At 39.8% G+C, this 26,544-nt stretch overlaps 1 protein-coding gene across 5 annotated transcripts in view; it reads left to right on the top strand.

Annotated features, from left to right (window-relative positions):
* Nucleotides 1–25,325, top strand: part of wnt5a (wingless-type MMTV integration site family, member 5a) — a 69,941-nt gene extending 44,616 nt beyond the window's left edge. For all 5 annotated transcript variants that reach the window (XM_069939665.1, XM_069939666.1, XM_069939662.1 and 2 more), the window contains 2 exons: nt 306–598; nt 24,488–25,325. In XM_069939665.1, coding sequence (XP_069795766.1) covers nt 306–598; nt 24,488–24,946 — 752 coding nt within the window. In that variant the 3' untranslated portion in view covers nt 24,947–25,325. The remainder of the gene's footprint in view (nt 1–305; nt 599–24,487) is intronic.
* Nucleotides 25,326–26,544: the final 1,219 nt, after the last annotated feature.

Raw genomic sequence — 26,544 nt, forward strand, 5'->3', positions numbered from 1 at the left:
TATTAAAACCTGTGGAATAATTTGCATATTCTTCGCTGTATTTCAGAATCGTGCAACAACTGATTTGAAGGAGACAGCTTTTTGCTCTCCTCTAGCATGAAAACATATGATCCCTCTTCTGACTATATGCAAAATATACAACTACTTCATCTAAAAGCCTTCTAGATTTTTCACAGATAGCAATGATATTATGTAGGACATCTGTGGTTAAATTGATGTTAATATGTCTTTTTTATGTAAACAGAGGAGAATGGGGATTGATTTACTCTTTTCCATTGAAGCTATTTATGTCTTATTTTTATTAGGAAGCCGAGAAACTGCTTTCACTTATGGGATCTCTGCTGCTGGAGTGGTGCATGCGATCAGCCGGGCTTGTCGTGAGGGGGAGCTGGCCACGTGTGGCTGCAGTCGTGCTGCAAGGCCCAAGGATTTACCACGTGACTGGCTATGGGGTGGCTGCGGAGACAATGCAGAGTATGGCTACAGGTTTGCAAAAGAGTTCGTGGATGCCAGGGAGAGGGAGAAGATCTATCAGAAAGGAACTTATGATAGTGCCAGGACATTTATGAATCTACATAACAATGAGGCTGGAAGAAGGGTAATGCATCTTTCAAACCTTTTTGTTTATAATATAAAGTTCTAGTTCCATAGAAAAATATATCGCTAAGAATTATTATGGTCTTTTAAATTATATTTTATAATTGGAAAAATGTGGGGTAATGTTTATTAATTGTGTAGTTAAGTTGGGACATTCAAACATTTCCACGAGAGCTATCTTTTTCTTTGGCTTGGCTTCGCGGACGAAGATTTATGGAGGGGGTAAAAGTCCACGTCAGCTGCAGGCTCGTTTGTGGCTGACAAGTCCGATGCGGGACAGGCAGACACGGTTGCAGCGGCTGCAGGGGAAAATTGGTTGGTTGGGGTTGGGTGTTGGGTTTTTCCTCCTTTGCCTTTTGTCAGTGAGGTGGGCTCTGCGGTCTTCTTCAAAGGAGGTTGCTGCCCGCCAAACTGTGAGGCGCCAAGATGCACGGTTTGAGGCGATATCAGCCCACTGGCGGTGGTCAATGTGGCAGGCACCAAGAGATTTCTTTAGGCAGTCCTTGTACCTTTTCTTTGGTGCACCTCTGTCACGGTGGCCAGTGGAGAGCTCGCCATACAACACGATCTTGGGAAGGCGATGGTCCTCCATTCTGGAGACGTGACCCACCCAGCGCAGCTGGATCTTCAGCAGCGTGGACGAGAGCTATATTGTGGAATGCATTTCATATGAGGAAAACAAAGATTGTCCATGAAAACAGATCAAATAATTCTAACCCAGGGTCATGAGTAAATTATAATTTGATTCATTTGAGCTGTTTAGCTTTCCGTAAATGATTGCTACTAAATCAGCTATATTCTGTTTTATTTAAAGTCAATTTAATTTTGTTTACAAGTTAGTGCTTGGTTCTGTTCTGAAGTAGAAAAGTGATGAAGTCTATTGGTCTTGAATATCAGACTCTTTTTGTATCCTTCATCGTTTATGTTGCTGACAATTGAACTCCAGAAATTCTGGAGGATTATGAGCAAAAATGTTAGAAAATGGGAATAGTTGAAATATTTTTGCTAGGCAGGTTTAGCTATTTGAATAAGGAGCAAGGTGCAATATTATTAACTCAGATATATTGGAAATAGTTGAAGATGATTGGGGATAGTTGACGGGAGCTTGTTATGAGATGTTATATTTGGTTAGACACCAGAAATTGCATTAATTAGAAATAAAAAACAAATATTTTTTCCTGTTTTTTTTAAGAAAAATTTCTTCTGATTAATCAACCAAATGTGAGCTTGTGGCAGGCTCCCTGTAACCACATAATAGAAATCACGTTGTAAAATAATTTGTAATATTCTCTTATTTTACAATTGAAGAATGAAAATTGGGAAGATAATAATTTAAATTCTAATTTTATTACACTTACTGCAAGTGATTGATTTGTAAAATATAATATTCATATGGTTTTCAACAGTGCTGATTTCAAAATTAACAAAAGGTTCAGAGAAACATTTGCTCTAAAGGTTCTTGGCGGTTTGTACTTGAGTATTGAGTGAATCTAACTGACTTTGGCAGGAGCAGAAGTTGTTCAAATTTCAATATTTCAATTGTTTTTACATTTCTCTTTCATCGAAGTCAAATAGTTTATATTTTGTCTCTATGGGTATTAATGTATATAACCAACTTCCTAATGGTCTGGTCTTGGCCTTTCAATGACTGGCATAATCCTTATTAATGCAATATGGTCCAAAAGACATAAAAATACTTGAGTGAGTTATTTATAATAGTTTTGTTACAGATGTTTCAAAAGAATTTTTATAGATGTTCGCACTTTAATTATATTTGTTGATCCAATGTTTGGAAACACCATATGATAAGAAGAGTTTCGTACCATCACTCATTTGTACCATATGCAGGTATATACTTCTCAAACCTAATATATGTTTTAGTTGAGTCAGGGAAATGCTGGAAAGATTAATTTTTGAAAGCTAATTGAAGCATAAAGCTTCAATTGAACAAAATTTCATACAAGAACTTGTCAGCCTTGGCAAAAAAGACTAATTAGGAGATTATAGTTCCATAGATTTTTCTTTATTCTTTATTGAAGACATGGCAGCAAACATGAGATTTCTTGTTATACAGGAATGATTACACAACCAACCCAGAATCTTTGTCCAAGCCAGGAACAGAATGAATATTCCACAAGGAAATTATGGATGTTAAATTACCTCCTTTAAAAATGAATTAGAAAGTATGGATCAGTAAAAATAATGGGAGATTGGAGAGATGTAAAAATCCAAATGATGCTCATTAGTCCTTTGGTGAAGGAAAGTTGCCATCCTCATTCAGTGTGGCTTGTGACATGAAGCTTTGGCAGCAACATTGCTTGTCTCTTAAGCAAGACACTCAGATACATTCTGTACATACTTGCACCTGGCACACTACAAAAAGTGGCCTCTATCATCTTCAAGTCACTAAATCTCATGCCAGTGCATCTTCACAATGCTCATGTTCCCTGCTGGAAGTTGAACAGTCCTGATCAGAAAAATGTATAAAAGATGATATTTGGGCAAAAAACTTGCAGTAAAGAATATGTGCCAGATGTGCTGGAACCTTTGGTATTTAGATTTTGACTTTTTCTAAAATCTTCAGATCAAATTATTCTAACATCTAATTAACAGCCAATATTACCTGGTTTATTCAGCTTATTAGATCATTTTTATTATTTACAGACTTTGGAGAAAAAGAAATAACAATACGGCATTGCTAAACCTGATTTTGCATGTTGATTTCCACACTTTAATCAGTGGTTCGTGCAACGCTAATACAGCGCCAGTGATCTTGGTTCATATCTGGCACTGTCTTCCTATGTCTGTGTGGGTTTCCTCCGGGTGCTCTGGTTTCCTCCCACCTTTCCAACATACGGGGTTGTAGGTTATTTGGGCAGTGCATCAGAATTTAAAAATCTGAATTAAAAAAAATTAAACTATCAGCTAAGGTACTGTAAGTTTCTGCAAAGGCACCAGAAGTGCATTCAGGCTAACTTGATGTGAAAGTGATATCTAGAATGAGGAAATGTATATTACTAATATAAATTGCTCTATCTCCAAGCATATGAATAAATAAACTCTGCTGCAGTATTGTAAGAGCTAAGATTTATTATTGCTTTGGAGGACTAAAATAGCTTTGTTTTCTACTATGGTTTAGGTTATCTGAACCCCCTCGATTAGATTATCATCGCAACCTTTCTGAGATCCATTTATTTCCTATTCAGTACCAGCTTTGTATGTAGCAGAATGGAATAGAGGCTGTAATTTTATATCAGGTATCGAAGAAGTGTCACCTATACTGGATGAAGCAGGTTATAATAGTAGCTTTTGGGCAACTCACCTAGATCAAGCAGCAGTTGCTGGTAATCTCAAGACTATGAAAAATAGATTTTACTGTATGTGTAATAACCCAACAAAAGATGAACCATTGGTATGTAACAAGTAGCTGATTGCTTATCTTTGCTCAGGGAATGAATGCACAACTGCACCTTCAGCAATTCCATTTTAATGATTTCTCTGAGCATTCTTGTTGTGATGGAAAAAATCCCTGATCATTGAGTTGTGGCCATCTAATTAAAACCATTCTCCCGCGAGTGCCGTAGTTAAATAAAATGAATCCCCTCCCATACAGATTCAGTGTTTGGGTGCAATAGATTCCTACTCTGCTTTGTATTTTTGGAATCATATGTACACCCACACTTGGGAGGGTGAGTCTTTCCTGGGTTACAAATACCTGGCTTATGGAGACCCCATACTACAAATGAGAATTTGGGAGACCTGCAGGTGGGATGGGGCTGGAATTGCCAGCTGTTGCAGGGCGATAGGCAATATCTACAGGCCTTCTCTGCTCACCCCCAAGACACAACAATCAGGGACTAAGTTGAAACAAGCAGAGCTGAGATGGTGAGACTTCTCTTCCCTTGCCAGTTCACTCTAGCCTCACAGCCTCACAGTAATCATGTCCCGTGCACTATTTTCTTTAACTTAATAACTGTTTAGATCACAAACCGTTCTTAGGAAAAGAACCTTGTTGCAACCTGGGGATTTTCTGATTTGAAAAGAACAGCAGTGCATGTGACTCTTGGACATGCTGAACTATAAAATAGTTTTGACATTAGTTAGTGTGTAACACTTATCTTTTGCTATTGGTTGAAAACATTGGACAATGAGATTTTGATACTTGAACACTTTTGGGTGTATTTTATGAATTTCAGGCTGGTGATTGAAAATCATCTTAAAATTAACCTATCATGTACCATATTTTAGATGTAACCTATTTTTGTGATTTCCTGTCATATTTTAAGTCTACTTCAAGCAGACAAAACCAAGAAATGCAATGTATCACTGAAAATTTAGTTTCTGTGTTCGCACTTGGACTTCTTCCCTGCTGATCTTGATGACAAACATGATGAAAAGTTTCACCAGGTCATTGCAACCACGGAAAAGTGGTATCAGGGCAACTGGAATCCATCAATGTCGGCTGACGATTGTTGGACACTGACACTAGGAGGCATCAGATGCTGAGTACAAATGAAAATCAGCGGCAAAACATTTTTAGGTCAGTTGAACTCATGCAATGTGTCAGCATCATGATGCGATCAAACATACTAAATTCAATAAAAGTTAAATTAATGTTTCTCCAACTTCCTATGTGATACAGCACATCTACAATGATCTTTGTGTTCAGGTTGAAGTTGCCAATCATAATGCCCAATTGTTTTTTCAGGAACCAAACCTTTTGGGGGGAAAAATAAATTATTGTCCACTGTAATCCATGAGAGAGACTACATTAACTTTGCAATGAGCTAGAACCAAAGGGTTCATATCATATGGTCACCTTCCACGGAGGAGCCAGTAGCTGGCCAGTGCTATTTAAACATATTATCAGTGAGATGGAGGGCTTTTGGTGATTCATTCGTCACAAACATACGTGTTGTTGTTTGCAAGCAATGCCGCAGCTTGTGAAGGCTACATGGCGTGGTAGGGTAGTAATGAACATTTGTCTGGTTTCCTGGCTTGAGTCAGACTCTGTTCTTGACTTTGGTGCCCATTGCTCTCTGACTGTAGAATACTGGAGGAAACGTTATGAATTCGGCACCTTGCCAGGAAAAAAAGAAGGTGGGGGTGGGGTGGGGGTTGGGGGGTGAGGGCTGGTGGGTTGAAGAAGAAACAAACATTTACCCTGTAGTGGTGTTTTTATGGGGGTAATGCTTGTTTGCCATTCAGCAAAGATAATGTTCTGGGTGATTCTACTGCAACTGGAGTCTCAGAGCAGGGCTTGAAATGCACCATTAATAGCTGTGAATTTCTTTAATATTTATGCCCCTGGATCTTTCCAACAATAATATTTAACAATTTCCATCACATACAATACCTGCAGATCAGCTGCACAGCTGCAATACAGAGTTACCAGATACACTTAGCTCCAGGGAGCCAAATCCATCTCCCTTTCACTTGGGCAGGAAGCAGCAGACTGCAAGGACTTGCCAAGTTCACAGGCCTGCTGCTTCTCAGGAAATCCTTGACTGCTGTAATGAGGCCATCACCTGTGCATCCTGTGAAGTTCCATAGCTACAAAAGCTTGCATTCCTGAAATACGTAGCTGGTTTGTGACCAAATCGAGGTTGCCGTTGGATATCTGAGCAGCAATCATTTTATGACGATCGGCTTTGATCTCCATGGTTGAACCTCCATTGAAAAAAGAACTAAAGGGGTTGGCTCCTCGAGCCAAGAGCTAAACTCACGCAAATTGTCTGCCAACTCCAATCTGAAATTCATACAAACGAGAAGCAAGCACCTACAATGAGAAGCAAACTGTCAGCCCAGTGTTGCTGAACAGATCGTTGGAGTACTCAGCCAATATTTTCAGTGCTTGGACTCTACTGGAGTCACGTTGTGGAATATGGCAAAGCAAGTCTTGAAATTCATGATTGTCTTCTGCCTGCTTCACAACCTGGCTTCAGCCCGTAACAACAGCTGCAAAGTAGAAAGAGCTGAACGAAAAATGCCTTTCTGAGCTGATACCATCCAATCAATCAGCTGTGATTTCCACGATCACAACCCAGTTTCCCAATACACTGCTCTTCTCTTCATTGTTCTGGTGGACTATTGCATTCATTGCTTGATTATAATGTTAATGAAAGCCATTACCCCATCTTTACACCAAGCTAGATTCATAAATCCAACCATGACAAAAAGTACAGCATTACCTAATGATGTCGTAGTGCCTGCCATCTGTGTACATTTGCCCAGCCAGGTATTCCGACTCATGTGCCTAGTCAATGGCTGATGGTAGTCAGTGGAGGAGGTTGAACATGGTCAATTTGAACAGCTTTGCCCTTGAAGGTCACAAGTGTCGATCAGCGCATGAGCAATATGGCCTGAACATCTCCTGGGTATCAGTGGGAGCCCCTCTGGAATGGCACTGGTGAAATAAAGACTACTACAAAACTGAGAAAGATCAGCAAATTCTTCAAGGAGAAAGAGCAATGTCACCTCTGAACATGACGATAAGTGTGAACTAAATTAAGCAGAGTTGTGCCATAAAAGTGAGAGTTTACTCCTTGTGTAGGTCTTGACTGTTTTTCCCCCATTGCTTGATGGGCATTGCGGTCTGCTGCAGGAGGAAGTTTGTCTGCTCTTCCGAACTTGTCCACTGAACTTTCCATTATCTAGGTGTCTGCACTAATCCATATTTAGTCTTATGCAATGACTGTTAAAATCAGTTCCGTCAACAAGGCATGAGTTTTTAAGTAATGATATTTATTTAGCTTGCACTGGGTGGAACTAGTGTGAAATACTTATTAAACCAGATTCCACGATGGTGCAATTAATGTTGACAGGTCTCTGAGGTAATGAAAATGTGCAAACAAAATAGAGTTGTGTATAGTTGAATATTTTGCAGGAACCTGATCTAACAGCCTTCCTTTAAGTGTTATCCAATTTAACTCCCCCCATGGTTGTTAATTCATAATTAAATTGTCTCCTTTCCTGAAGGCAGTGACTTGTGTTCAATCAGGTGAGCATCAGCTAACTTCTGATATTTTACCCAATTATATGCTATTATAAACACAGCATAGAAATCCATTACTCTAATGTTATTTGTAGTTGAACATAGAGCATCACAGCACAGTTCAGGCCTTTTGGCCCATGATGTTGTGGCGACCCATATAAAAAAAACTAAAGGCTCCCTACCTCATAACTTTCTATTTTTCTTTTATTCATGTGCCTGTCTAAGAATCTCTTAAACTCCCCATTTGTTCCAGCCTTCGCTACCACTCCTGGCAACCTATTCCAGACACCCACAACTCTGTGTAAAATAAACTTACCCCTGATGTTCTCCCCTAAACTTTCCTCCCTTCACTTTGTATGGATGTCCTCTTGTATTTGCTACTCTTGCCATGGGGAAAAGGTGCTGACTGTCTACCTTATCTATGCCTCTTATAATCTTGTAGACCTTTATTAAGTCACCTCTCATCATTCTTCGCTCCAAAGAAAAAAGATCCAGCTCTGCTAACCTTGCCTTATAAGACATCTTTTCCAATCCAGGCAACGTCCTGGTTAATCCCTTTTGCATCCTTTCCATAGCTTTCATATCTTTCCTGTAATGAGGAGACCAGAATTGAACACCATATTCTAAGTGTGGTTTCACCAGAGATTTATAGAGCTGCAACTTTACCTCACGACTCCTGAACTCATTTCCTCGATTAATGAGCATTAATGGCCGAACATACCATAGGCTTTCTTAACTGTCCGATCAATCTGTGTAGGAACCATAAGAGATCTACAAATTTGGCCCCCAAAGTATATAACCATAGAACCATATAACAATTACAGTACGAAAACAGGCCATTACAGCCCCCTAATCTGCACCGATTTAAGTGAACTCCACTAGTCCTACCTATCTGCTCTCTCTCCATAACTCACCAATCCCCTCACATCCATGTACTCATCCAACCCTCTCTTAAATGACAAAATTGACCCTGTCCTTTCTCACTGTTCTTTCTTATTGTTCTTTCTCACTGTTATTTCTCACTGTTCAGTATTCAACTATTAACCATGTATGCAAGTTTGACCTACCAAAATGCATCACATCACACTTATTTGGATTGAACTCCGACTGCCACTTTTCTGCCAATTCTTCATCCTTGTTGTAACCGAGAGCAACCATCAACACTATCCACAACACCTCCAACCTTCATGTCATCTGCAAACCCACTGACCCATCCCTCTACTTCTTCATTCAGGGCATTTATAAAAATCGCAAAGATCTGAGGTCCCAAAACAAATCCCTGCAGAACTCCACTAGTCACTGACCTCCAGGTAGAACACTTCCTGTCCACTACTACTCTCTGCTTTCTACAGGCAAGCCAAATCTGTATCCACACATCCAAGATTCCACATATCCCCTGCCTCATGACTTTCAGAAGGAGTCTCCCATGGGGGATCTTGTCAAATACTTCACTAAAATCCATTCATACCACATCTACTGCCCGACCTTCATCAATTTCTTTTGTTACTCCCTCAAAGAACTCAATTAGGCTCGTGAGGCACAGGCTTCCCTTCACAAAACCATGCTGACTATCCTCGAGAAGACTGTATTTCTTTAAATAATTGTAAATCCTATCTTTCAGAATCCTCTCCAATCGTTTGCCCACCACAGATATTAATCCCAAATCCATGACTTTTATATGTACATGCCAGGATGTACTTACAACTGTGATAATATATCAAAGGAAATAGAACTGCAGAAGTCTTTCTCCTGTTGAAGTAGATATTCGCCAACACTTTTTCCACAAATCATGAACTTTGTAATAAATTGTAATTGTTGTACCCCTGAAGTTTGATTGAATAATGTGATATATCTGGCTGCAAAAAGGAATTTAATAGAAATGTTCATGATGGGTAAATGCTGGCACATTAACTGTGAACTCTGCCATGGTGGAAACAATTGACTTCGTACTTAAGTGGTCATAAATCAAACAGATGGAATCTATTCTCATAAGCTAACAGAACACAAGGGTTTAAATTTTATTTTATATTAAGATTTTGTGAGAAAACATTTCCTCCGTAAAAGAGGAAATGTAATTTTTTTTTTCCAATATGAAATGTCCAGACAAAATGCATGATGTGAGAATTGCCTATTATAAAGAATGATTTAGACTGGTATCAGAATGGAGTAATGTTTTTTGCAAGTTTAACACAACTACTGCCGTTATTAGGTTTTCAAATTTAGTTGTTTCCATTCATACATATTTACTAGATCTCATAAAATAACTTCACATATATCATCTGGAGATCAAGTATGAGATCAAGTAATAAGTATGTATTGGAAACAATTAGATTTCCAAAATCTAATAATGGCACTAGTTGTGTTAAACTTGTAAAAACATATTATATTCTGATACCAGTCTAAATCATTCTTTATAATAGGCGATTCTCACATCGTGCATTTTGTCTGGACATTTCATATTGGAAAAAAAATGATTATGTTTCTACTTTTACAGAGGAAAGGTTTTCCATTGTGGATAATGGCATCCCCAGAGAGGTCTACACACATTTTCTGGAGGTGTGAAAGGCACCCTGAGTGCTTAGAAATGTTCAGAAAGTGTGATGCGATTAAATGTTTAATTCACAATTGCACTGCCATTAATTTTTCCAAGTGAAACACAAAAGTCTGCAGGTGCTGTGATTATAGTAAAAACACAAAAATGCTGGAGGAACTCAGCAGATCTTGTAGCACCCATAGGAAGTAAAGCTATACAATCAATGCTTCAGGGATGGGCCCGTCTTCGAGATATCTGCTCAGGCCCAAAATATTGGTTATATATCATAAGCCCCTCTTTTATACTTGCATCCCAGCAAATCAGCTGTTCATTGTTCCGGTTAGGAATGGCATTTTTTGCTGGTTCACCTTTGGCCACTCTTAACCAGGACATTGTACACTTTCACCCTTGCAAAGAGCCATCCCCGGGGATCGGACTGTTCTACCTTTCATCGGAAGTGTCCAGATGCAATTCTCCATTTCACGCTTGGCTGATTGCAACGCTGGTCAATAAGATGCCAGGGACTGCAGTAGGGGTCGAGGCAATCTATCCCCGGCGTGAGATGACGTCACCTCACACCTGCATTCAGATGATTTTGCTTTCACACTTGAGCCTTTTTCAGCTGATTGGCCGTTAATTCCTGGGACCACGTGCAAGTGTGAAAGGGGCTGTAACCTCCTATGGACGGATATTGCAAGAGCTGCTGAATTCTTCCTGCACTTTTGTGTTTTTACCGTGAAATGTTCCACGTTCAGAATGGATACTGGGTAAGATTTACATTTTTTTAGGTGTTCAGTTTTAAACCGTTGTTGGATAGAAGCACATTCCAGTTGGCCAGCCATTCATAAAACAATTTAAGTCGCCCATTTCCACTTGACTACATCAATCTAAAGGCTGGTCTTATTGAAATGTGAACAAATTAAATAAACGAATGAATATTTTAATGACATTAACTCAATCACTTGCCACATTATTTCTGTCTAACCATTAGATTTCGTTTGATTCTTTTTCATCTAAATGCTTCCCTTATCTTTTACCCCCACTGGGAACCCAGTCAGCTTTCAAATACTAACCTGTATTTTGAACAATGAACCTGATTAGTTGTTCTTGGGGCCTGCATAGAATAAGGCTGCTCGGATCATGAAGAAAGCAGGTTTGCCTTTGTTTTAGGATATCAGAAACAGAAAGATAGTATATTCCACTACAGCAGAAATTGTTTGAGGGCTCAATTGTTTTGTGATCTCTCATTCTCTTGTTAAAATAGGAATTAATTGGTTATAGTAAAGCGTCAAGTTTTATTTATCTTTTTAAAAAACTTACTTTTCTTAAAAGATCGGCAGTCAAGAAAATACAAAAAAAATGCTGATTATATCTGCTTTCACAATTTATTGCTGACATCTTGATTTCATTCCAGTGAACCCATACTCTTATATTTCTGAAGCCAATTTCAAGCCACATTTTCTTGCAAACATAAGACCTTTCTTTGTAACATAAAGCCATTGTTAATGTACAAGTCTGGCAGGAAGTCATAGTATTCATGAGATGCTCCATGACTTACTGGATGATTGGAGTGTTTGCTTCACAGAATGGCATAACGGTAAAGGTTCCATTATTGTCATGTAATATTACATTTAGAATGCCACATATGTGAAATTCTTTAACTTTTGTCTACTGTAAGGTGGAAAGGGAGTCACCGCTTTGTCCAGCGCCCCTCGCAGAAACGTACAGGCCCTGGTGATCCTAGGCTGTCTCCCCTCCAAGTACTGACCAGTCCTAAGCCTGCTGAGCTTCCAAGATCAGACAATCTCAGGCATATTCAGGCTATCAGGCTTCTGATATCCAACATAATTGCACATCAATTGCCTATTAAGCTGACCACAAAGTTAATTCTGGAGGATAATAATCACGTAGAATCCAGTTGTGAATTAGTTTAGGAGGCTTTAAAAATTATGCATATTTCTATTTCTGACTATTCCTCCCACTCCCAACCTTCTTAATCCCTAATAATTAATATGAGGCAGCGCGGTTAACGTAGCAGTGAGCACAACGTTGTTGCAGCACCATCGACCCTGGTTCAAATCCATCGCTGTCTGTAAGGAGTTTGTACGCTCTCCCCATGTCCGTGTGAGTTTCCTCCAGGTGCTCCAGTTTCCTCCCACCCTTTGAAAAGCGTGCGGTGGGGGGGGTCAATCGGCCGTAATTATGTGGCATGGACTTGTGGACTGAAAGGGTCTGTAACAATGCTGTCTGTCTAAATTTATAAAATTTAATCCAATTTCCTTTCACTCACTCTATTGCCCTTTTTGGATTTGGTTAAATCATGGGCAGGATTTAGCTGGCTAATGCTGGCAATTCCAAATGGGAGCATGGGCGTTTTGGCCTGGATTCAGCAAAGTCAATGCTGCACCTGTCAGGTCACCCTGCCCCTTGTTTCCGTGTGGAATCCGACAGTCCGGCTACTTCTTGTTATGAGCACTTATTGTAAGGGATTTCTTCTTTGAACCTGAAATCTCATTGGTTTCAATAGGAATTCAATGAATGGGATTTGGCAATCTGAGGGGAAAAATATTGAATTTGTTTCGATTATTAATTTTAACAGATTTTAAAAAAACATCTGAATTTAAAAGACATTTAAAAATGGATAAAAACCTGTGTCGCCTTGTTCAGATGGCAGAACTAGTGGCAATCTCGGGGGCAGTGGGTGTTGGCGAGTACGGCTATCTTGGTGTGGCACTGAAGGCATCGCCATTGTTCAGTCCAGCCCACAGGAATTTGGGATATTCCAGTGAAATGACCTGCAAAATGTCAGCAAAATAAACCCTCTGCATCTCATGCTTGCAGATACGGATGAGGGAGAAACAGGGAGAATGATTCTGGTGGGGGATCAAGTCAAAAAAATCCAATCCAATTCATCCTCCATTTCAATCCTCTATGTTCTTTTAGAACATAGCTTATTAGTACAGGCCCTTCATCCCACAATGTTGTGCTGGCCTATACAAACCAATTCAACAATATAAATCTACTCTTCCTCACATGCTTAACCCTCCATTTTTATTCCATCCATGTGCCTGTCTCAGAGTCTTTTCAATGTCCCTATTGGGCTAGTCTTCACTGCCATCCCTGGCAATGTATTCCACCACTCACCGTGTGTAAAAAAAAATCTATCCCTGACTTCTTCCTTAAATTTTCTTCCCCTCACCGTATACAGATGTTCTCTGGTATTTGATGCTGTCCCTTGAGAGAAAAAGGAGCTAGGTGTCCACCCTGACTATGACTCTCATAATCCTGTGGACAAGACTCTTAGCTTGGAGACGCAAGACGCCATGGTTTCTTGTTGCTCTGTTATCCATTAGTGTAATCAAGTAGGTGCAATGAATGGGGCATGTAGAAGGCCCCACCCTGGCAAAATGTGGCACAATGGAACATGATGTTCAGGAGTCAAAGCTAAAAATTAGTGCTCATGAAATAATCTGCTAGTTGAAGCACGATTTTCTTATTTCCACATTCCAGTCCTGTGGCTAAAGGTTCATCAGCATTTTTATACCTGCATGCTAGTGTTTAACATAATGAGTAACCCAAACTCCATTTACTCCTCCGCAAAATATGCTTCCTTAACAAAAAACTGTCATCTTTTGACCTGTTGGACAACAGTTAATCTTCCACTGCTTTGACGACTCAAAAAGTTGAATTTTTCTTGTAATTTTCTCTTTCCATTTTGAGAATAATATACAGTATAATTTTGAGATGAACCATGTTTAAACATTAGTTTAGGGGAAGAATTGTAGCCATAACTGCTGATTGGATTGCTGTAGTACGAAGGTCACTTCTACTTTCAGACAAATCATTTGGTGCAAGAGCCGAATATAATTTAAGCATAAAATTGAACTGCCAATTTGATGTGTTGAGTTTATTTATACTCTAAAACATTGACAGTAAGAGGATATCAAAATAGAGGGTTTTTTTTTTGCAATTGATGAAAGAGGATACTTCTCAGATGTGTAAGTTTAAGTGAGTCCTTACTGTCTCAGTTTTTCCAGAAGCAGTGGAAATGCCAATCAAACTGATACCAGCAGAGCTAAAGCACTATCTTATCAAATCCATGACATAAGCTTTGAACTTGGAGTGTTGCCTGCCACTATCACTGATTGTCATTTATGTACTTAATGAAGAATTAAACTCCACCCTTTTTTCCTGCCCTTGAACATTTGAAGCTCACATCAGGCAGAAAGATTTTTGTTCACCTAAGTGATTGGGCAAAGAAGTGCGACAATACGAGGAACTCATGTGTGAAGACAAAGCAGGATAATTCCTATTTCATTTCCCTCCACCATTAATTTAATTGCATGTTATCTTGCAGCTTAATATTGTCTTTTTTCAAAAGAAATACTGGATAAAATTAACCATATTGGCAATTAAGGACACTTCCTGTAAAGTTTTCTTTTGCTGATAGATGATGCGTTTAAATATATTCACATACTAGAGACAGAGTTTTCAAATAAATTGTGCAAATTTGGCCACTGGACATGTCAGTGAATTCCTTCATTGCAGATACGAGAAATGATATATTCACAGAGCTTACCAAGATGTACACTAGATTGAGAATGGAGTTGAACAATTTTTTTCAATTTTTGTAACTTGGAATCCAATATATAAATTTCAATTGTTAAAACACAATGTCGGAGAAACTCAGCAGGTCAACCTGCTGAGTTTCACCAGCATTGTGCTTCTACTTCAACCACGGTGTCTGCAGACTTTTGTGCTTTAACTTATAATATTCAATTGCTTCTGTTGATGTAATAAAACCAAAAGTGACACTTCTAAAACTCCATTGTAAATCACTGTTTTACGATACATCCAAAAGTAGTTAGTGCCTTCCAAATCATGTTTTCTCCATGATTTGCTCAAAAAATGCAATTGGCAACTAATGGTCTAGTTATTGCCAAAGAATGTTTCAATCCAATAGATATAAAACATTTCTGGCCTTAATTCCTCTTTAAGAATTAGTTGTTGAAGTGTTAACTTGTATTTTATTTTACTTTTGAAAGAAGTTTGTATTTATGCAGCACTGTATCATTTCCCCACCTAAATTACTCTTGAAGGAAATGTAGTCATGGTAAACATGACAACCAATTTATGCTTATCCAAATTCTAGAGTCAGAAAATGCCTGCCTTTCGATTTTGTCCATTAGGGGAGGTATGATGGTCAACAGAACGTTAGAATATGTTTCTCATCAAATAGAACCAGGAGAACCTAGCTATGTAAATTGATCAAAGATGACATTTATATTGCAAGTTATTTATATTAAAGTTGCATAACTGTGGATATGAAATTGAGTTAAATTTGCTGCTTGATGAGTCATTGCTTTCGTAGCATAATCTTTCTTTATTAACAGGGAAAGACATAAAATTCCATAGGGGTCAGTGGGAGCAAAGTTGTTTTACTCAGAGGCAGACAGGACTGTCTTAATTATTCAGTCCTCTGTCAGCCATGTCTTTCCTCATGCCTAATCGTTGAATATGTATTTTATTGCTCTTCAAAATTGTGCATATCCAGAGAAAAGATCATTTCAGCTCCTTTAGAAATTTACTATTTTCTGACCAGTTAATCAAGTCTTTCAAAATTATGTACAGTATGTGTGTGTGTGCATGTTGTGGGGTGTTTGTGATTGTGGGATGTGTGTGAGTGTGTGTGTGTGAGATATGTGTGTTGTGGGGTGTGTATGATTGTGGGATGTTTGTATGGATGTGGGTGTTGTATGTGTTGGGGAGTGTGTGTGATTGTGGGATGTTTTTGTGTGGGTGTGTGTGTGTGTGTGTGTGTGTGGGGTATGTGTGATTGTGCTGGGTATTTATGTGCGTGTTGTGTGTGAATGTTTGTGTGTGTTTTGCACAGCTCTTCCTGTAAATTTAATAAGAAAATATTAAAATAATTAAAGTTCGCCATGACATTAACATAGAGCTAGTTCCATGTATCTAAACACAGGTTCAATATCTGCCTCATGTAATGCATCAAGCAAGTAGAAACACCTTGCTCTTTTATTGATCAAATATTGAGCCTGATTGCAAGACCCTTGAGAATGTGGATCATCAATTCTATTCAGACTTCAAATATCTGGATTTGAAAATGAAGTTGATGTACTGGATTTAAATAACCCTCACACTTAAAATGCTGTTCCTGTAAAAAAAAAATGATTGATTCAAAATGCAGTTGTTTGAAATTTTTGTAGACTGATTATCTGGAGAGAGGGGTTTAGATTGATAAGACTTAATATTTTCACAATTTTTTTAGAATTGAAAATAATGTTATTATTCAGTAAAAAAAATATTAAGCTTCCTTGGGAGCAACTATTACTTAAGTGGAGCAATTAAAATATTTGGGAAAGCACATGAAATCAATATTATTTGTTAAACAAATCTATATTTAAATCCTGTCTGTTTGCACTAACAGTGAAGGGTAAATGAGAGAGTAGGCATTCAATAAGGGATACATGGTACAATTTAAGAATGTCAAAAAAAGATGGATTTCCTCAATCTTAGTACATCAGCAATGACCTTCATTTTACTCTCGACTCACTTTTATCCCATGTATTTTAATATATTTAGTGATCAAAAATTCTATTCAGTCTTACATTTTAAAACTGGCTTGGATCTTTTGCTGACCAAAATGTTGCAATTTTGCCAAAAAGATCATTCTTAATTTTGAAAGCTTGCTTTGGAGTGGGTCGCCGAGCACAGTTTTCTGTTGGAAGTTGCCTCCCAGCAGATCAGCATCTCCCAGGGAAAGCAGGGTATTTTTGATTTAAAAAAACATGTCTGGGAGCATCTCCAGAATTCATGGCCTCAGGCTGATTGGCTTTGACATTCACAAGTGCTCAAAAACTATGAATTAAAATATCTGTAAAAAAAGATATAACTAGCAGAACGACAAGAAACATGTAAGCACAGAAAACACATCTTAATTCACTGGGAAGAGGGATTTCTTTGTCTAGATGCTGGAAAATCGGTGAAAGTTTGAAGTCCTGTGCTGGATCTGTGAGGAGTCTACACCTGGCCTGAGATAGAGATGATCTAGCCAGATGATGTAAGCTTTCACCTTTGCTTTGGTGGGAAACAGAGCAGCAGGGCAGCAAGTAAAGAAGATGAGGGGATAGTAGATGTTATGGCAAGTAAGTCTGAAAGGAAGGACAGAAAGGGGTGGGTAAATGAACACTGTGAGACTGCTGGAGTAAAGTGTGTTTATTTTAATGCAATGAGTATTATAATGTTAATAAATTTATTGTCATGTACATTATTCAATGGTCATATGCAAAAACATTCTTATTTGCTCCAACCAAATGGATACTTCATGGATAAAAAACTACAATGGTGATTAGTGGTGGGCCTCAGGGATTGGTGCTGGGACCATTGCTGTTTGTCATCTATATCAATGATCTGGATGATAATGTGGTAAATTGGATCAGCAACTTTGCTGATGACATGATTGGAGGTGTTATGTACAGCAAGGAAGGCTTTCAAAGCTTGTAGAGGGAACTGGACCTGATGGAAAAAAATGGCAGATGCAATTTAATGCAGACAAGTGTGAGGTGTTGCATTTTGGAAGGATAACCCAAGAAATGGCATACACAGTAAATCAGAGGAGTGTGGTAGTGCGGTAGAACAGAGGGATCTGGAATACTGATACATAATTCCCTGAAAGTGGTGTCGCAGGTAGATAAGGTTGTAAAGAGAGCTTGAATTACATTGTCCTTCATAAATCAAAGTATTGAGTATAGGAGTTGGGATGTTATGGTAAAGTTGTATAAGACATAAATGAGGCCAAATTTGGAGTATTGTGTATAATTTTGGTTGCCTAACTACAGAAAAGACATCAATAAGATTGAAAGAGTGCAGAGAAGATTTACTAGGCTGTTGCCTGGACTTCAGGAACTGAGTTAGAGGGAAAGGTTAAACAAATTAGGACTTTATTCCCTAGAACATAGAAGAATGAGAGGAAATGTGATAGAGGCTTTAAAATTATGAGGGGTAGAGACAGAGTAAATATATGTAGACTTTTTCCACTGAGGGGAGGTGAGATACCAAGCAGAGGACATGGGTTAAGTGTGAAAGGAGAAAAGTTTAGGGGGAACATGAGGGAGAACTTGTTCTCACAGTGTGTGTTGGGAGTGTGGAACAAGCTTCCAGCTGAAGTGGTGAGTGTGGGCTCAATTTTAAAATTTAAGAAGAATTTGGACAGGTACATGAATGGGAGAGGTATAGAGGGCAATAGATTGGGTGTAGATTAGTGGGACGAGACAAAAATAGTTTGGTACAGACTAGATGGATTTGTTTCTGTGCAGTAATCCATGGTGTACATTAAGTTGAATTAAAAAGAGCCGATTGTTCTAGTCTAGAAAAATACTGAAGAGAGGTTTTTTGTATTTTATCAAAAATATTCAATATAGATTTAACACTGAATCCTGCTGTACAACAGGAGGGAATGATTCTTCTTTGTCTGTGGTTCAGAAACACATTATTTCTTTTGGCGAGGCATGCGATTTTACTGAAATGGAAGGGCGCTGCCCACCCCCCCCCCCATTCATGATCATCATGTCCTGTTTGAATATGGAAAAGATTCGTTATTCAATTAATAATTTAGATATAAGAGTCCAGAAGTTATGGGGGTCATTCATGACTCACTATCTTACTGTTACTCCATCGTAATTAAATTGTCTGACTTGTGCCTTTTCCACGTTCCTCATATTATTATTTTTTCCCTTTCTTTTTCTTGTAATACCAGTCATATATAATATCTGGCAACAGCTTTGAGGTAAGAGGTTTGAATTTTTCTCCTCTACTACTTTCTTCTTTTATATTATTAGTTACTTTTCCTGTAAAAGATATATACTATTTAGAATATGAATTATCGATATGATTTACAATTTGTGTATGTTAGTGATATACAGAATAATTTAGTTTGCGCAACTGTCCATATCATCTTATTGAATTGTACCCTTTTTGTTTGTATATGTTCTTTATTAAAATCAATAAAATATATTTAGAAAAAGAGACAATAAGTACTAAAGGTAGATAAATAATAAATATTCAAAGTTACATTTGTGCAAGAAAAAAAGGGTTTAACCATAATGCAGAGAGTATTTTTGTGATGTTGGAGCAGTCCATGAATAGTGAAACAAGGGGGTGTTCAAGAGACAGATAGCTGATGGAAGGAAAGTGCTCTTGAACCTAGAAGTGTTAATCTTCAGGCTTTTGTACCTTCTACCCGAAGGCAGCACCTCTCAGTGAATGAGAGGTCAGAGGATAGACCTGGCTATCCTCTCTCCCTTCTCAGCCTTTATGACCCTGGCACTCGAATCACCAAACCAGGCAGTAGTGCAACCAGTCAGTAAACCTTTTGCTGTGCATGTGAGAATGTTTGGGTCAGGTAGATAAAATTGGAGCCTTAGAATTATGATGTTGTGGCCATTGTACAGAGAGGGACGGAAGTGATAGTTCACTGGGTTTCATTGTTTCAGAGAGATTAAAGTAAAAGAGATGGGAGCAGTTTCATTACTAATCATGGAAAGTATCACAGCTGGACTCATAGAGAATGTACTGGAGGGCTCATCCGCTGAGGCAGTATGGGTAGAGATAAAAAAATTAAAAAGGTGCAATCACATTATAGGATTACACTATAGGCCTCTCAATAGAGGAACAGATATGTGGACAGATTATAGAACAATATGAAAGCAACAAGGTTGTCGAAGTGGGAAACATAGACTGGGACTTTTTGGTGCCAGAAGCTTGGAAAGGACAGAATTTGGTAGGCAACTCCAGGAGGGTTTCTTGAAGCAGCATGAGGATAATTAGACCAAGAAAGGGTCATATGAGACCTGGTAATGAGAATGAGCCTGGCCAAGTAATTGGGATTTCAGTGGGAGTGCATTTTGGTAAGAGTGACCGCAATTCCTCAAACTTCAACACCGAAGAATAGGGATAAGCCAAAAAGTTTTCAATTGGGGGAGGGAAAATTATGGCATACTGTAATTAGGAGGGAGTTTGGCGGGAGGTGTTAATTGGGAATAGCTGTGTTGAGGCGTCCACAACTGGCATGTGGCAGTTGTCATTAGAGAAGGGAACAGCACATTTCAGTAAGGAGGAAGGACAAGAGAGGAAAATATTAGATGATGCAAGAGGTTGTGAATTGAGTCAAAAAGAGAAAGGAAGCATATGTAAGGTTTAGGAAGCTACAATCAAACAGGACTCTTGAGAAATATAGAGTTTGCAGAGCATTAAATAGACTAAAATGAGTCATGAAATACCCTTGGTGAGCAGGATTAAAGAGAATTCCAAGGGAATTTATGCATACATTAAAAGCAAGAGCACCATTTCATCAGATGCAAGGATCGACAATGAGATAGACAACAGACTCGCCAAGGCAAATAGCGCCTTTGGAAGACTACACAAAAGAGTCTGGAAAAACAACCAACTGAAAAACCTCACAAAGATAAGCGTATACAGAGCCGTCGTCATACCCACACTCCTGTTCGGCTCCGAATCATGGGTCCTCTACCGGCATCACCTACGGCTCCTAGAATGCTTCCACCAGCGTTGTCTCCGCTCCATCCTCAACATCCATTGGAGCGCTTTCATCCCTAACGTCGAAGTACTCGAGATGGCAGAGGTCGACAGCATCGAGTCCACGCTGCTGAAGATCCAGCTGCGCTGGGTGGGTCACGTCTCCAGAATGGAGGACCATCGCCTTTCCAAGATCGTGTTATATGGCGAGCTCTCCACTGGCCACCGTGACAGAGGTGTACCAAAGAAAAGGTACAAGGACTGCCTAAAGAAATCTCTTGGTGCCTGCCACATTGACCACCGCCAGTGGGCTGATATCGCCTCAAACCGTGCATCTTGGCACCTCACAGTTTGGCGGGCAGCAACCTCCTTTGAAGAAGACCGCAGCGCCCACCTCACTGACAAAAGGCAAAGGAGGAAAAACCCAACACCCAACCCCAACCAACCAATTTTCCCCTGCAGCCGCTGCAACCGTGTCTGCCTGTCCCGCATCGGACTTGTCAGCCACAAACGAGCCTGCAGCTGACGTGGACTTTTACCCCCTCCATAAATCTTCGTCCGCGAAGCCAAGCCAAAGAAAAGAAAAGCAAGAGGAAGACCAGGGACAGGAGCCCTCAAAGACAAGGAGGGAATTTATACTTGGAGTCTGAGGAAGTGGGTGGACACTTAATGAGTAAAATGATAGTACCTGAGCAAGAACATGGAGGTTAGTGAAAAGGAGCATAGGGTGGAGAATGTTAAGGTGTAAGGGCTTTTTGGGATCAAGAAAGAGGTAGTGCTGGGTCCCTTGAAGAGCATTAAGGTGGATGACCTTATTAAAAGAGGCAAGTGAGGAGATTTCTAGGGCTTTCATGAAGTTTTGTATCATCTCTAGCAACAAGTGGGGCCCTGGAGGAATGGAGAGTAGCCAAGAAGGGAAATAAAGATAATCTAGGGAATTGTAGACCAGTGAGCTTCACAGCATTGGTGGTGAAACTATTGGAGAGAACACTTAGGAATAGGATTTCAGTACATCTGATTCAGCTTTTTGAGGTGATAATGGTGGTTGGTAAGCATAGGGCAGTGTATGTTTTATATATAAGGCAGATGACAAGGTCCCTCATGATAGGCTGATCCAGAAGATAATGATGCATGGGAGCCACATGGATTGACTTCAGAATTGAACAGATGGAAATGGCAGAAGGGTGTTATCCTGGATGGAGATCCATGAAAAGTGAAAGATACTTGGAAAGGCCTGCAAGAACTATGGTAGAAGCAGATAGAGAAGAAGTGCATAGGAGGGTTCTGGGTCGTCTCATCAATATGCAGGTAAAAGAGGGACGTGCAGCATGTGCACGCAGCAAAACACTACTTTAAATTGGGCACCCTTTTCGGTGCAGGCATTGTAGGTTGAGGAGGCTGTTTCCAAACTATGTTCTATTATTTGTGACTGTTGGATTTTAATGGGCAGATATAGGCCATTGACAATCAAATTTAGCATGAATTGTTCTTTTCTGAAGAGAGCCCCAAACTTCCACCACCTTTGCATGCATGGGTGTTTCCTAATCTTGCTTCAAAAAAGCCTGGGTCTAATTTTTACATTTTGCCCTCTAGGCCTGGACTCCCTAGTCAACGGAAATTGCTTTTTTTCTATCTACATCATCAGTTCCACTGAATATCTTTGATCAAATCACCCTTTAACCTTCTCAATTGCAACCTTAGTTTACATTATTTCTGCTTTTAATTTATCCCTTGGAGTCCAGATATAATCCTGGTAAATCAATGGTGCAGTCTCTCCACATCCAATATGTCCTTTCAACAAAATTGCTGTTTTCCAAGAGTGATATAATCATGACTTTAAACTGCCACGGAGTAACTTTTATACTAGAAAGTCATGGATTTGGCTTTTCTTTATTGTTTTCTCTACCTGTATATATTTTAAAATTTATGCATGTTGGCCCTAAATCTTTTTCAGCTTCTAATTTTATTCCATTCTGTTTCATTTTATGACTTCACATTTCCCTTGATTTAATCGCGCTGCCAATGTTTTTGTCCATTTGATTCATTTATTACAACCTCCATGTTTTATCCATACTGAACATACGGAGCCTCCTGTGTAGATATCACATCTAAAACACATGCCAACATGTGATCTGTTGTGTTGATTAGAACTGTGACATTGGAGATTCTGGCTATAACCCACACCTGAGCAAAAAAAATTTCTTAGCCAGAAATACCAACATTAATTGGCTGTGAATGCCTTATTTTCACCTTATCTAGAAGCATGCTGTTTCTATATTTAATTTTGCTTTCAGTTTAGAACCATAGAACACTTTCTTTTCTTCTTCTTCGGCTTGGCTTTGCGGACGAAGATTTATGGAGGGGTAAATGTCCACGTCAGCTGCAGGCTCGTTTGTGGCTGACAAGTCCGATGCGGGACAGGCAGACACGGTTGCAGCGGCTGCAGGGGAAAATTGGTTGGTTGGGGTTGGGTGTTGGGTTTTTCCTCCTTTGTCTTTTGTCAGTGACTATAGCACAGAAAACAGGCCTTTTGGCTTATCTCGTCTGTGCCGAAACATCACTCTGCTAGTCCCACTGACCTACAATAACCTCCAGAACTCTCCTATCCATGTAAAGGTAAAGGTTCCATTATTGTCATGTAATACTACATTTAGAATGTAACGTACATCAAATTCTTTAACTTTTGTCTGTCGTAAGGCAGTGAGAGTCACCACTTTGTTCAGCACCCCTCACAGAAACCTATAGTACCTGGTGTTCCTAGTTGGTTTCACCTCCAAGTACTGACCGGTCCTGAGCCTGCTTCGCTTCTGGGATCAGATCTATCCAATTTATTCTTAAAACTTAAGAGTGAGCCCGTAGTTACCATGCCAGATGGCAGCTCATTCCACGCTCCCACCACTCTGAGTGAAGAAGTTCCCTCTAAACCTTTCCCCTTTCACTCTAAAGCCACGTCCTCTTGAACTTAACTCTTCTAATCCAAGTGGAAAGAGCCTACTCTCATTTATCTAAGTGGAAAGAGCCTACTTGCATTTAGTTTGTATTTATTTCCACCTTGAAACACTGAACGAACAATCATGAGGTGAAACCTCATTATTGCACGATAGTTGGGCAATTAATTGCTCTGTAGACACAACATGCATCCGAAGATTTTGCCTTGTTTTAAGAAGGCAGGTAAAATTCTTCCATAGACTGCTACACAGTGATGCTGAGAGTCTGTGAGGCAAACTGGAGTCAAGTGATGACTGATGGACCAGGAGCCTGGGGTAGAAGAATGAGTGTATGTTTGATGTGTGTGGTGGGGAAGGAGGTTTTGCTTGCACCAGTCTTCCCCTTGTGGAGGGGGATATGAAGGTGCTTGTGCCACATCTTCTGGTGCATGGGGCCTTGTCTATGGATTGAACACATGGGATTAAGGCTCAGGATGTGGGAGTTGAGCAGAATATTGAGTGGTGAAGAGGGATGGGGAATGACTGAATCTGTGAACGTAGTCTGTCTGCGTGGTAATTGACAGGGATTGGGGGTGTTTATCAGGAGGGGTGGGAAAGAAGTGTTGGACTGGGAATCAGGTAAGTCCTGGAACCCAAAGGTTTGGACAATTGTCAAGAAGCAACTTAAACAAACCATTAACCAATTTCTGACCATGGCTCTCAGACCCCAACCATTGACTATTTCTCATTTGATGGTTGCTGCCAGAGCTGCTGAAGTCCTCTCCATTTTAAGTTTTCATTTCAGATTTTGAGCATCTGCATTTAAAATTAAAAAAAAACTGTGTATTTTTTGTAATGTGTTTCTCTCTCTAATTGCTGCAGACGGTGTACAACCTGGCGGATGTGGCCTGCAAGTGTCACGGAGTGTCGGGCTCCTGTAGCCTGAAGACTTGCTGGCTGCAGCTGGCAGATTTCCGCAAGGTGGGCGACGCACTGAAGGAGAAATACGACAGCGCCACTGCCATGAAACTGAACGGGCGCGGCAAACTGGTTCAGGTCAACAGCCGCTTCAACCCACCCACCACCCTGGACCTGGTCTACGTCGACCAGAGTCCTGACTACTGTGTCCGCAATGAGAGCACTGGCTCCCTAGGGACCCAAGGGCGCCTGTGCAACAAGACCTCGGAGGGGATGGATGGCTGTGCGCTCATGTGCTGCGGCCGGGGCTATGACCAGTTCAAGACCGTGCGCACGGAGCGTTGTCACTGCAAGTTCCATTGGTGTTGCTACGTCAAGTGCAAGAAGTGCACCCAAGAGGTGGATCAGTTCGTTTGCAAATAACCCTCCCCCCCTATTCTACCCCGGCCTTCCCCCCACCACTCAAAAATATAGCTGCACAGAGACCCAGAGAACTGGAGACACCAAGGAGGACTCTGCTCGAGCTGGAATAGTCCAACTAACCCTTGAGCTAATTAAAATGGAGGCAATCAAACCAAAGAACAAACGCGGCCTTGGATGTATGAACTCCATCCCTAATGAAGACCCATCAATAAAGTCTGACCAAATGGAAGCAACTAACATTGGCGTTCAATGACCTGCATATCCTGCCACTGTCAGGTGATCAATTCAGTGTGGCAGGGAAGATCCTAAACCCAATGTACCCAGCAAAATGGCCTCCTTTACGGAGGACGTAGGGAGTGTGGGGGGGGGGGGATGGTGGGTAGGGGGGGAGGGGGTGGTGGGCATTGGGCAGTTTCTCTGTTAACTGATCCAGTCTGAAAAATGGTGGAGATTGGACAAATGAAATGGTTGGCGTTGACTAACTTGAAGGATGAGTGACTGAGTGAGCTACATTCTGGATGGATCTAAAAGAGAAAAATAGCAATTGGACACCATAAACACTCTCTAAGGAAAACGATGTCATGCCAGCAACCCAGAGAGAGGATTATTTTTAAAATATAAAAGTGACAATTTATTAGATTTATTTCAAACTATGCATTAAAGCACACCAAAAAAAAAACAACATTTATGCGGACAGTCATCTATTAGCTAGTGGAAGTCTTAAACTTGCAGGGTTCATGTCATCGGATGGAAAAGTCGATTTTTATGTCGCTTTCTAATATTTAAAAGCATGGTATATACTTCATTGCTTGTCATGTATTTATTTTGCAGGAACTATTTGCCCTAGCGCTTGTCCGGTTTCAGTGTATATCAACTTTCGTCTTCAAACATTTTGCGATTAATGAGGGCCTCATTGCAGAGAGCAGTAACTTACTGATCATCTTAAATGGCAATATTATAGTTTCCAAAATAATAGATATATAACTGCAGGTCAAAACAGTAGGACTTGCTGGGATGGTAACTATATATTACGGGCAAACTAAGGTTTATTTGGTGTCTAATATTCCAGCTTTGTATATACGTTTACAATCAGCGATTTTAAATTGTATTTATTTACAAGTTGTATTTAGAATAGAGTCGTTCACCTTTAATGGATTTCCTGTATTAGTGGTGACCTAACACTTTTAATTGGTTCCCTTTTTCCTTAAGTCAGTGGAAATGTGGCATAAAGTGGTATTGCTTTTGTTCATAAGATGCTTGTTTTAACCCCGGGATCAGTTTGGGGAGATTCAGTTCCATCGGAATGATGCACTGATGTAAGTGGTAAAGTTGTTACAGTCACCACTTGTGTACCCTCTATTCCCATTTATTCGATCGTCTGGAGCACATTTTAAAAAGTTTCGAATTGGTGTATAGTTGCGTTGTGTTTGTTCCGACAGGTGTTCTATATCAGGTTAGCGCAGACACTGCTTACCTGGAAAACATGCGCCCAGCATTGATGGCTTTCTAATCGAGACAATCATGAACTCCGTGGCACTCACCATTTCATTACTGCTTTGCATTCGAAATACCTTAAATATTGTACATTTTAAAGTAGA

Source organism: Narcine bancroftii, chromosome 5 (assembly GCF_036971445.1).
Source record: "Narcine bancroftii isolate sNarBan1 chromosome 5, sNarBan1.hap1, whole genome shotgun sequence".
NCBI classification, from domain to species: domain Eukaryota; kingdom Metazoa; phylum Chordata; class Chondrichthyes; order Torpediniformes; family Narcinidae; genus Narcine; species Narcine bancroftii.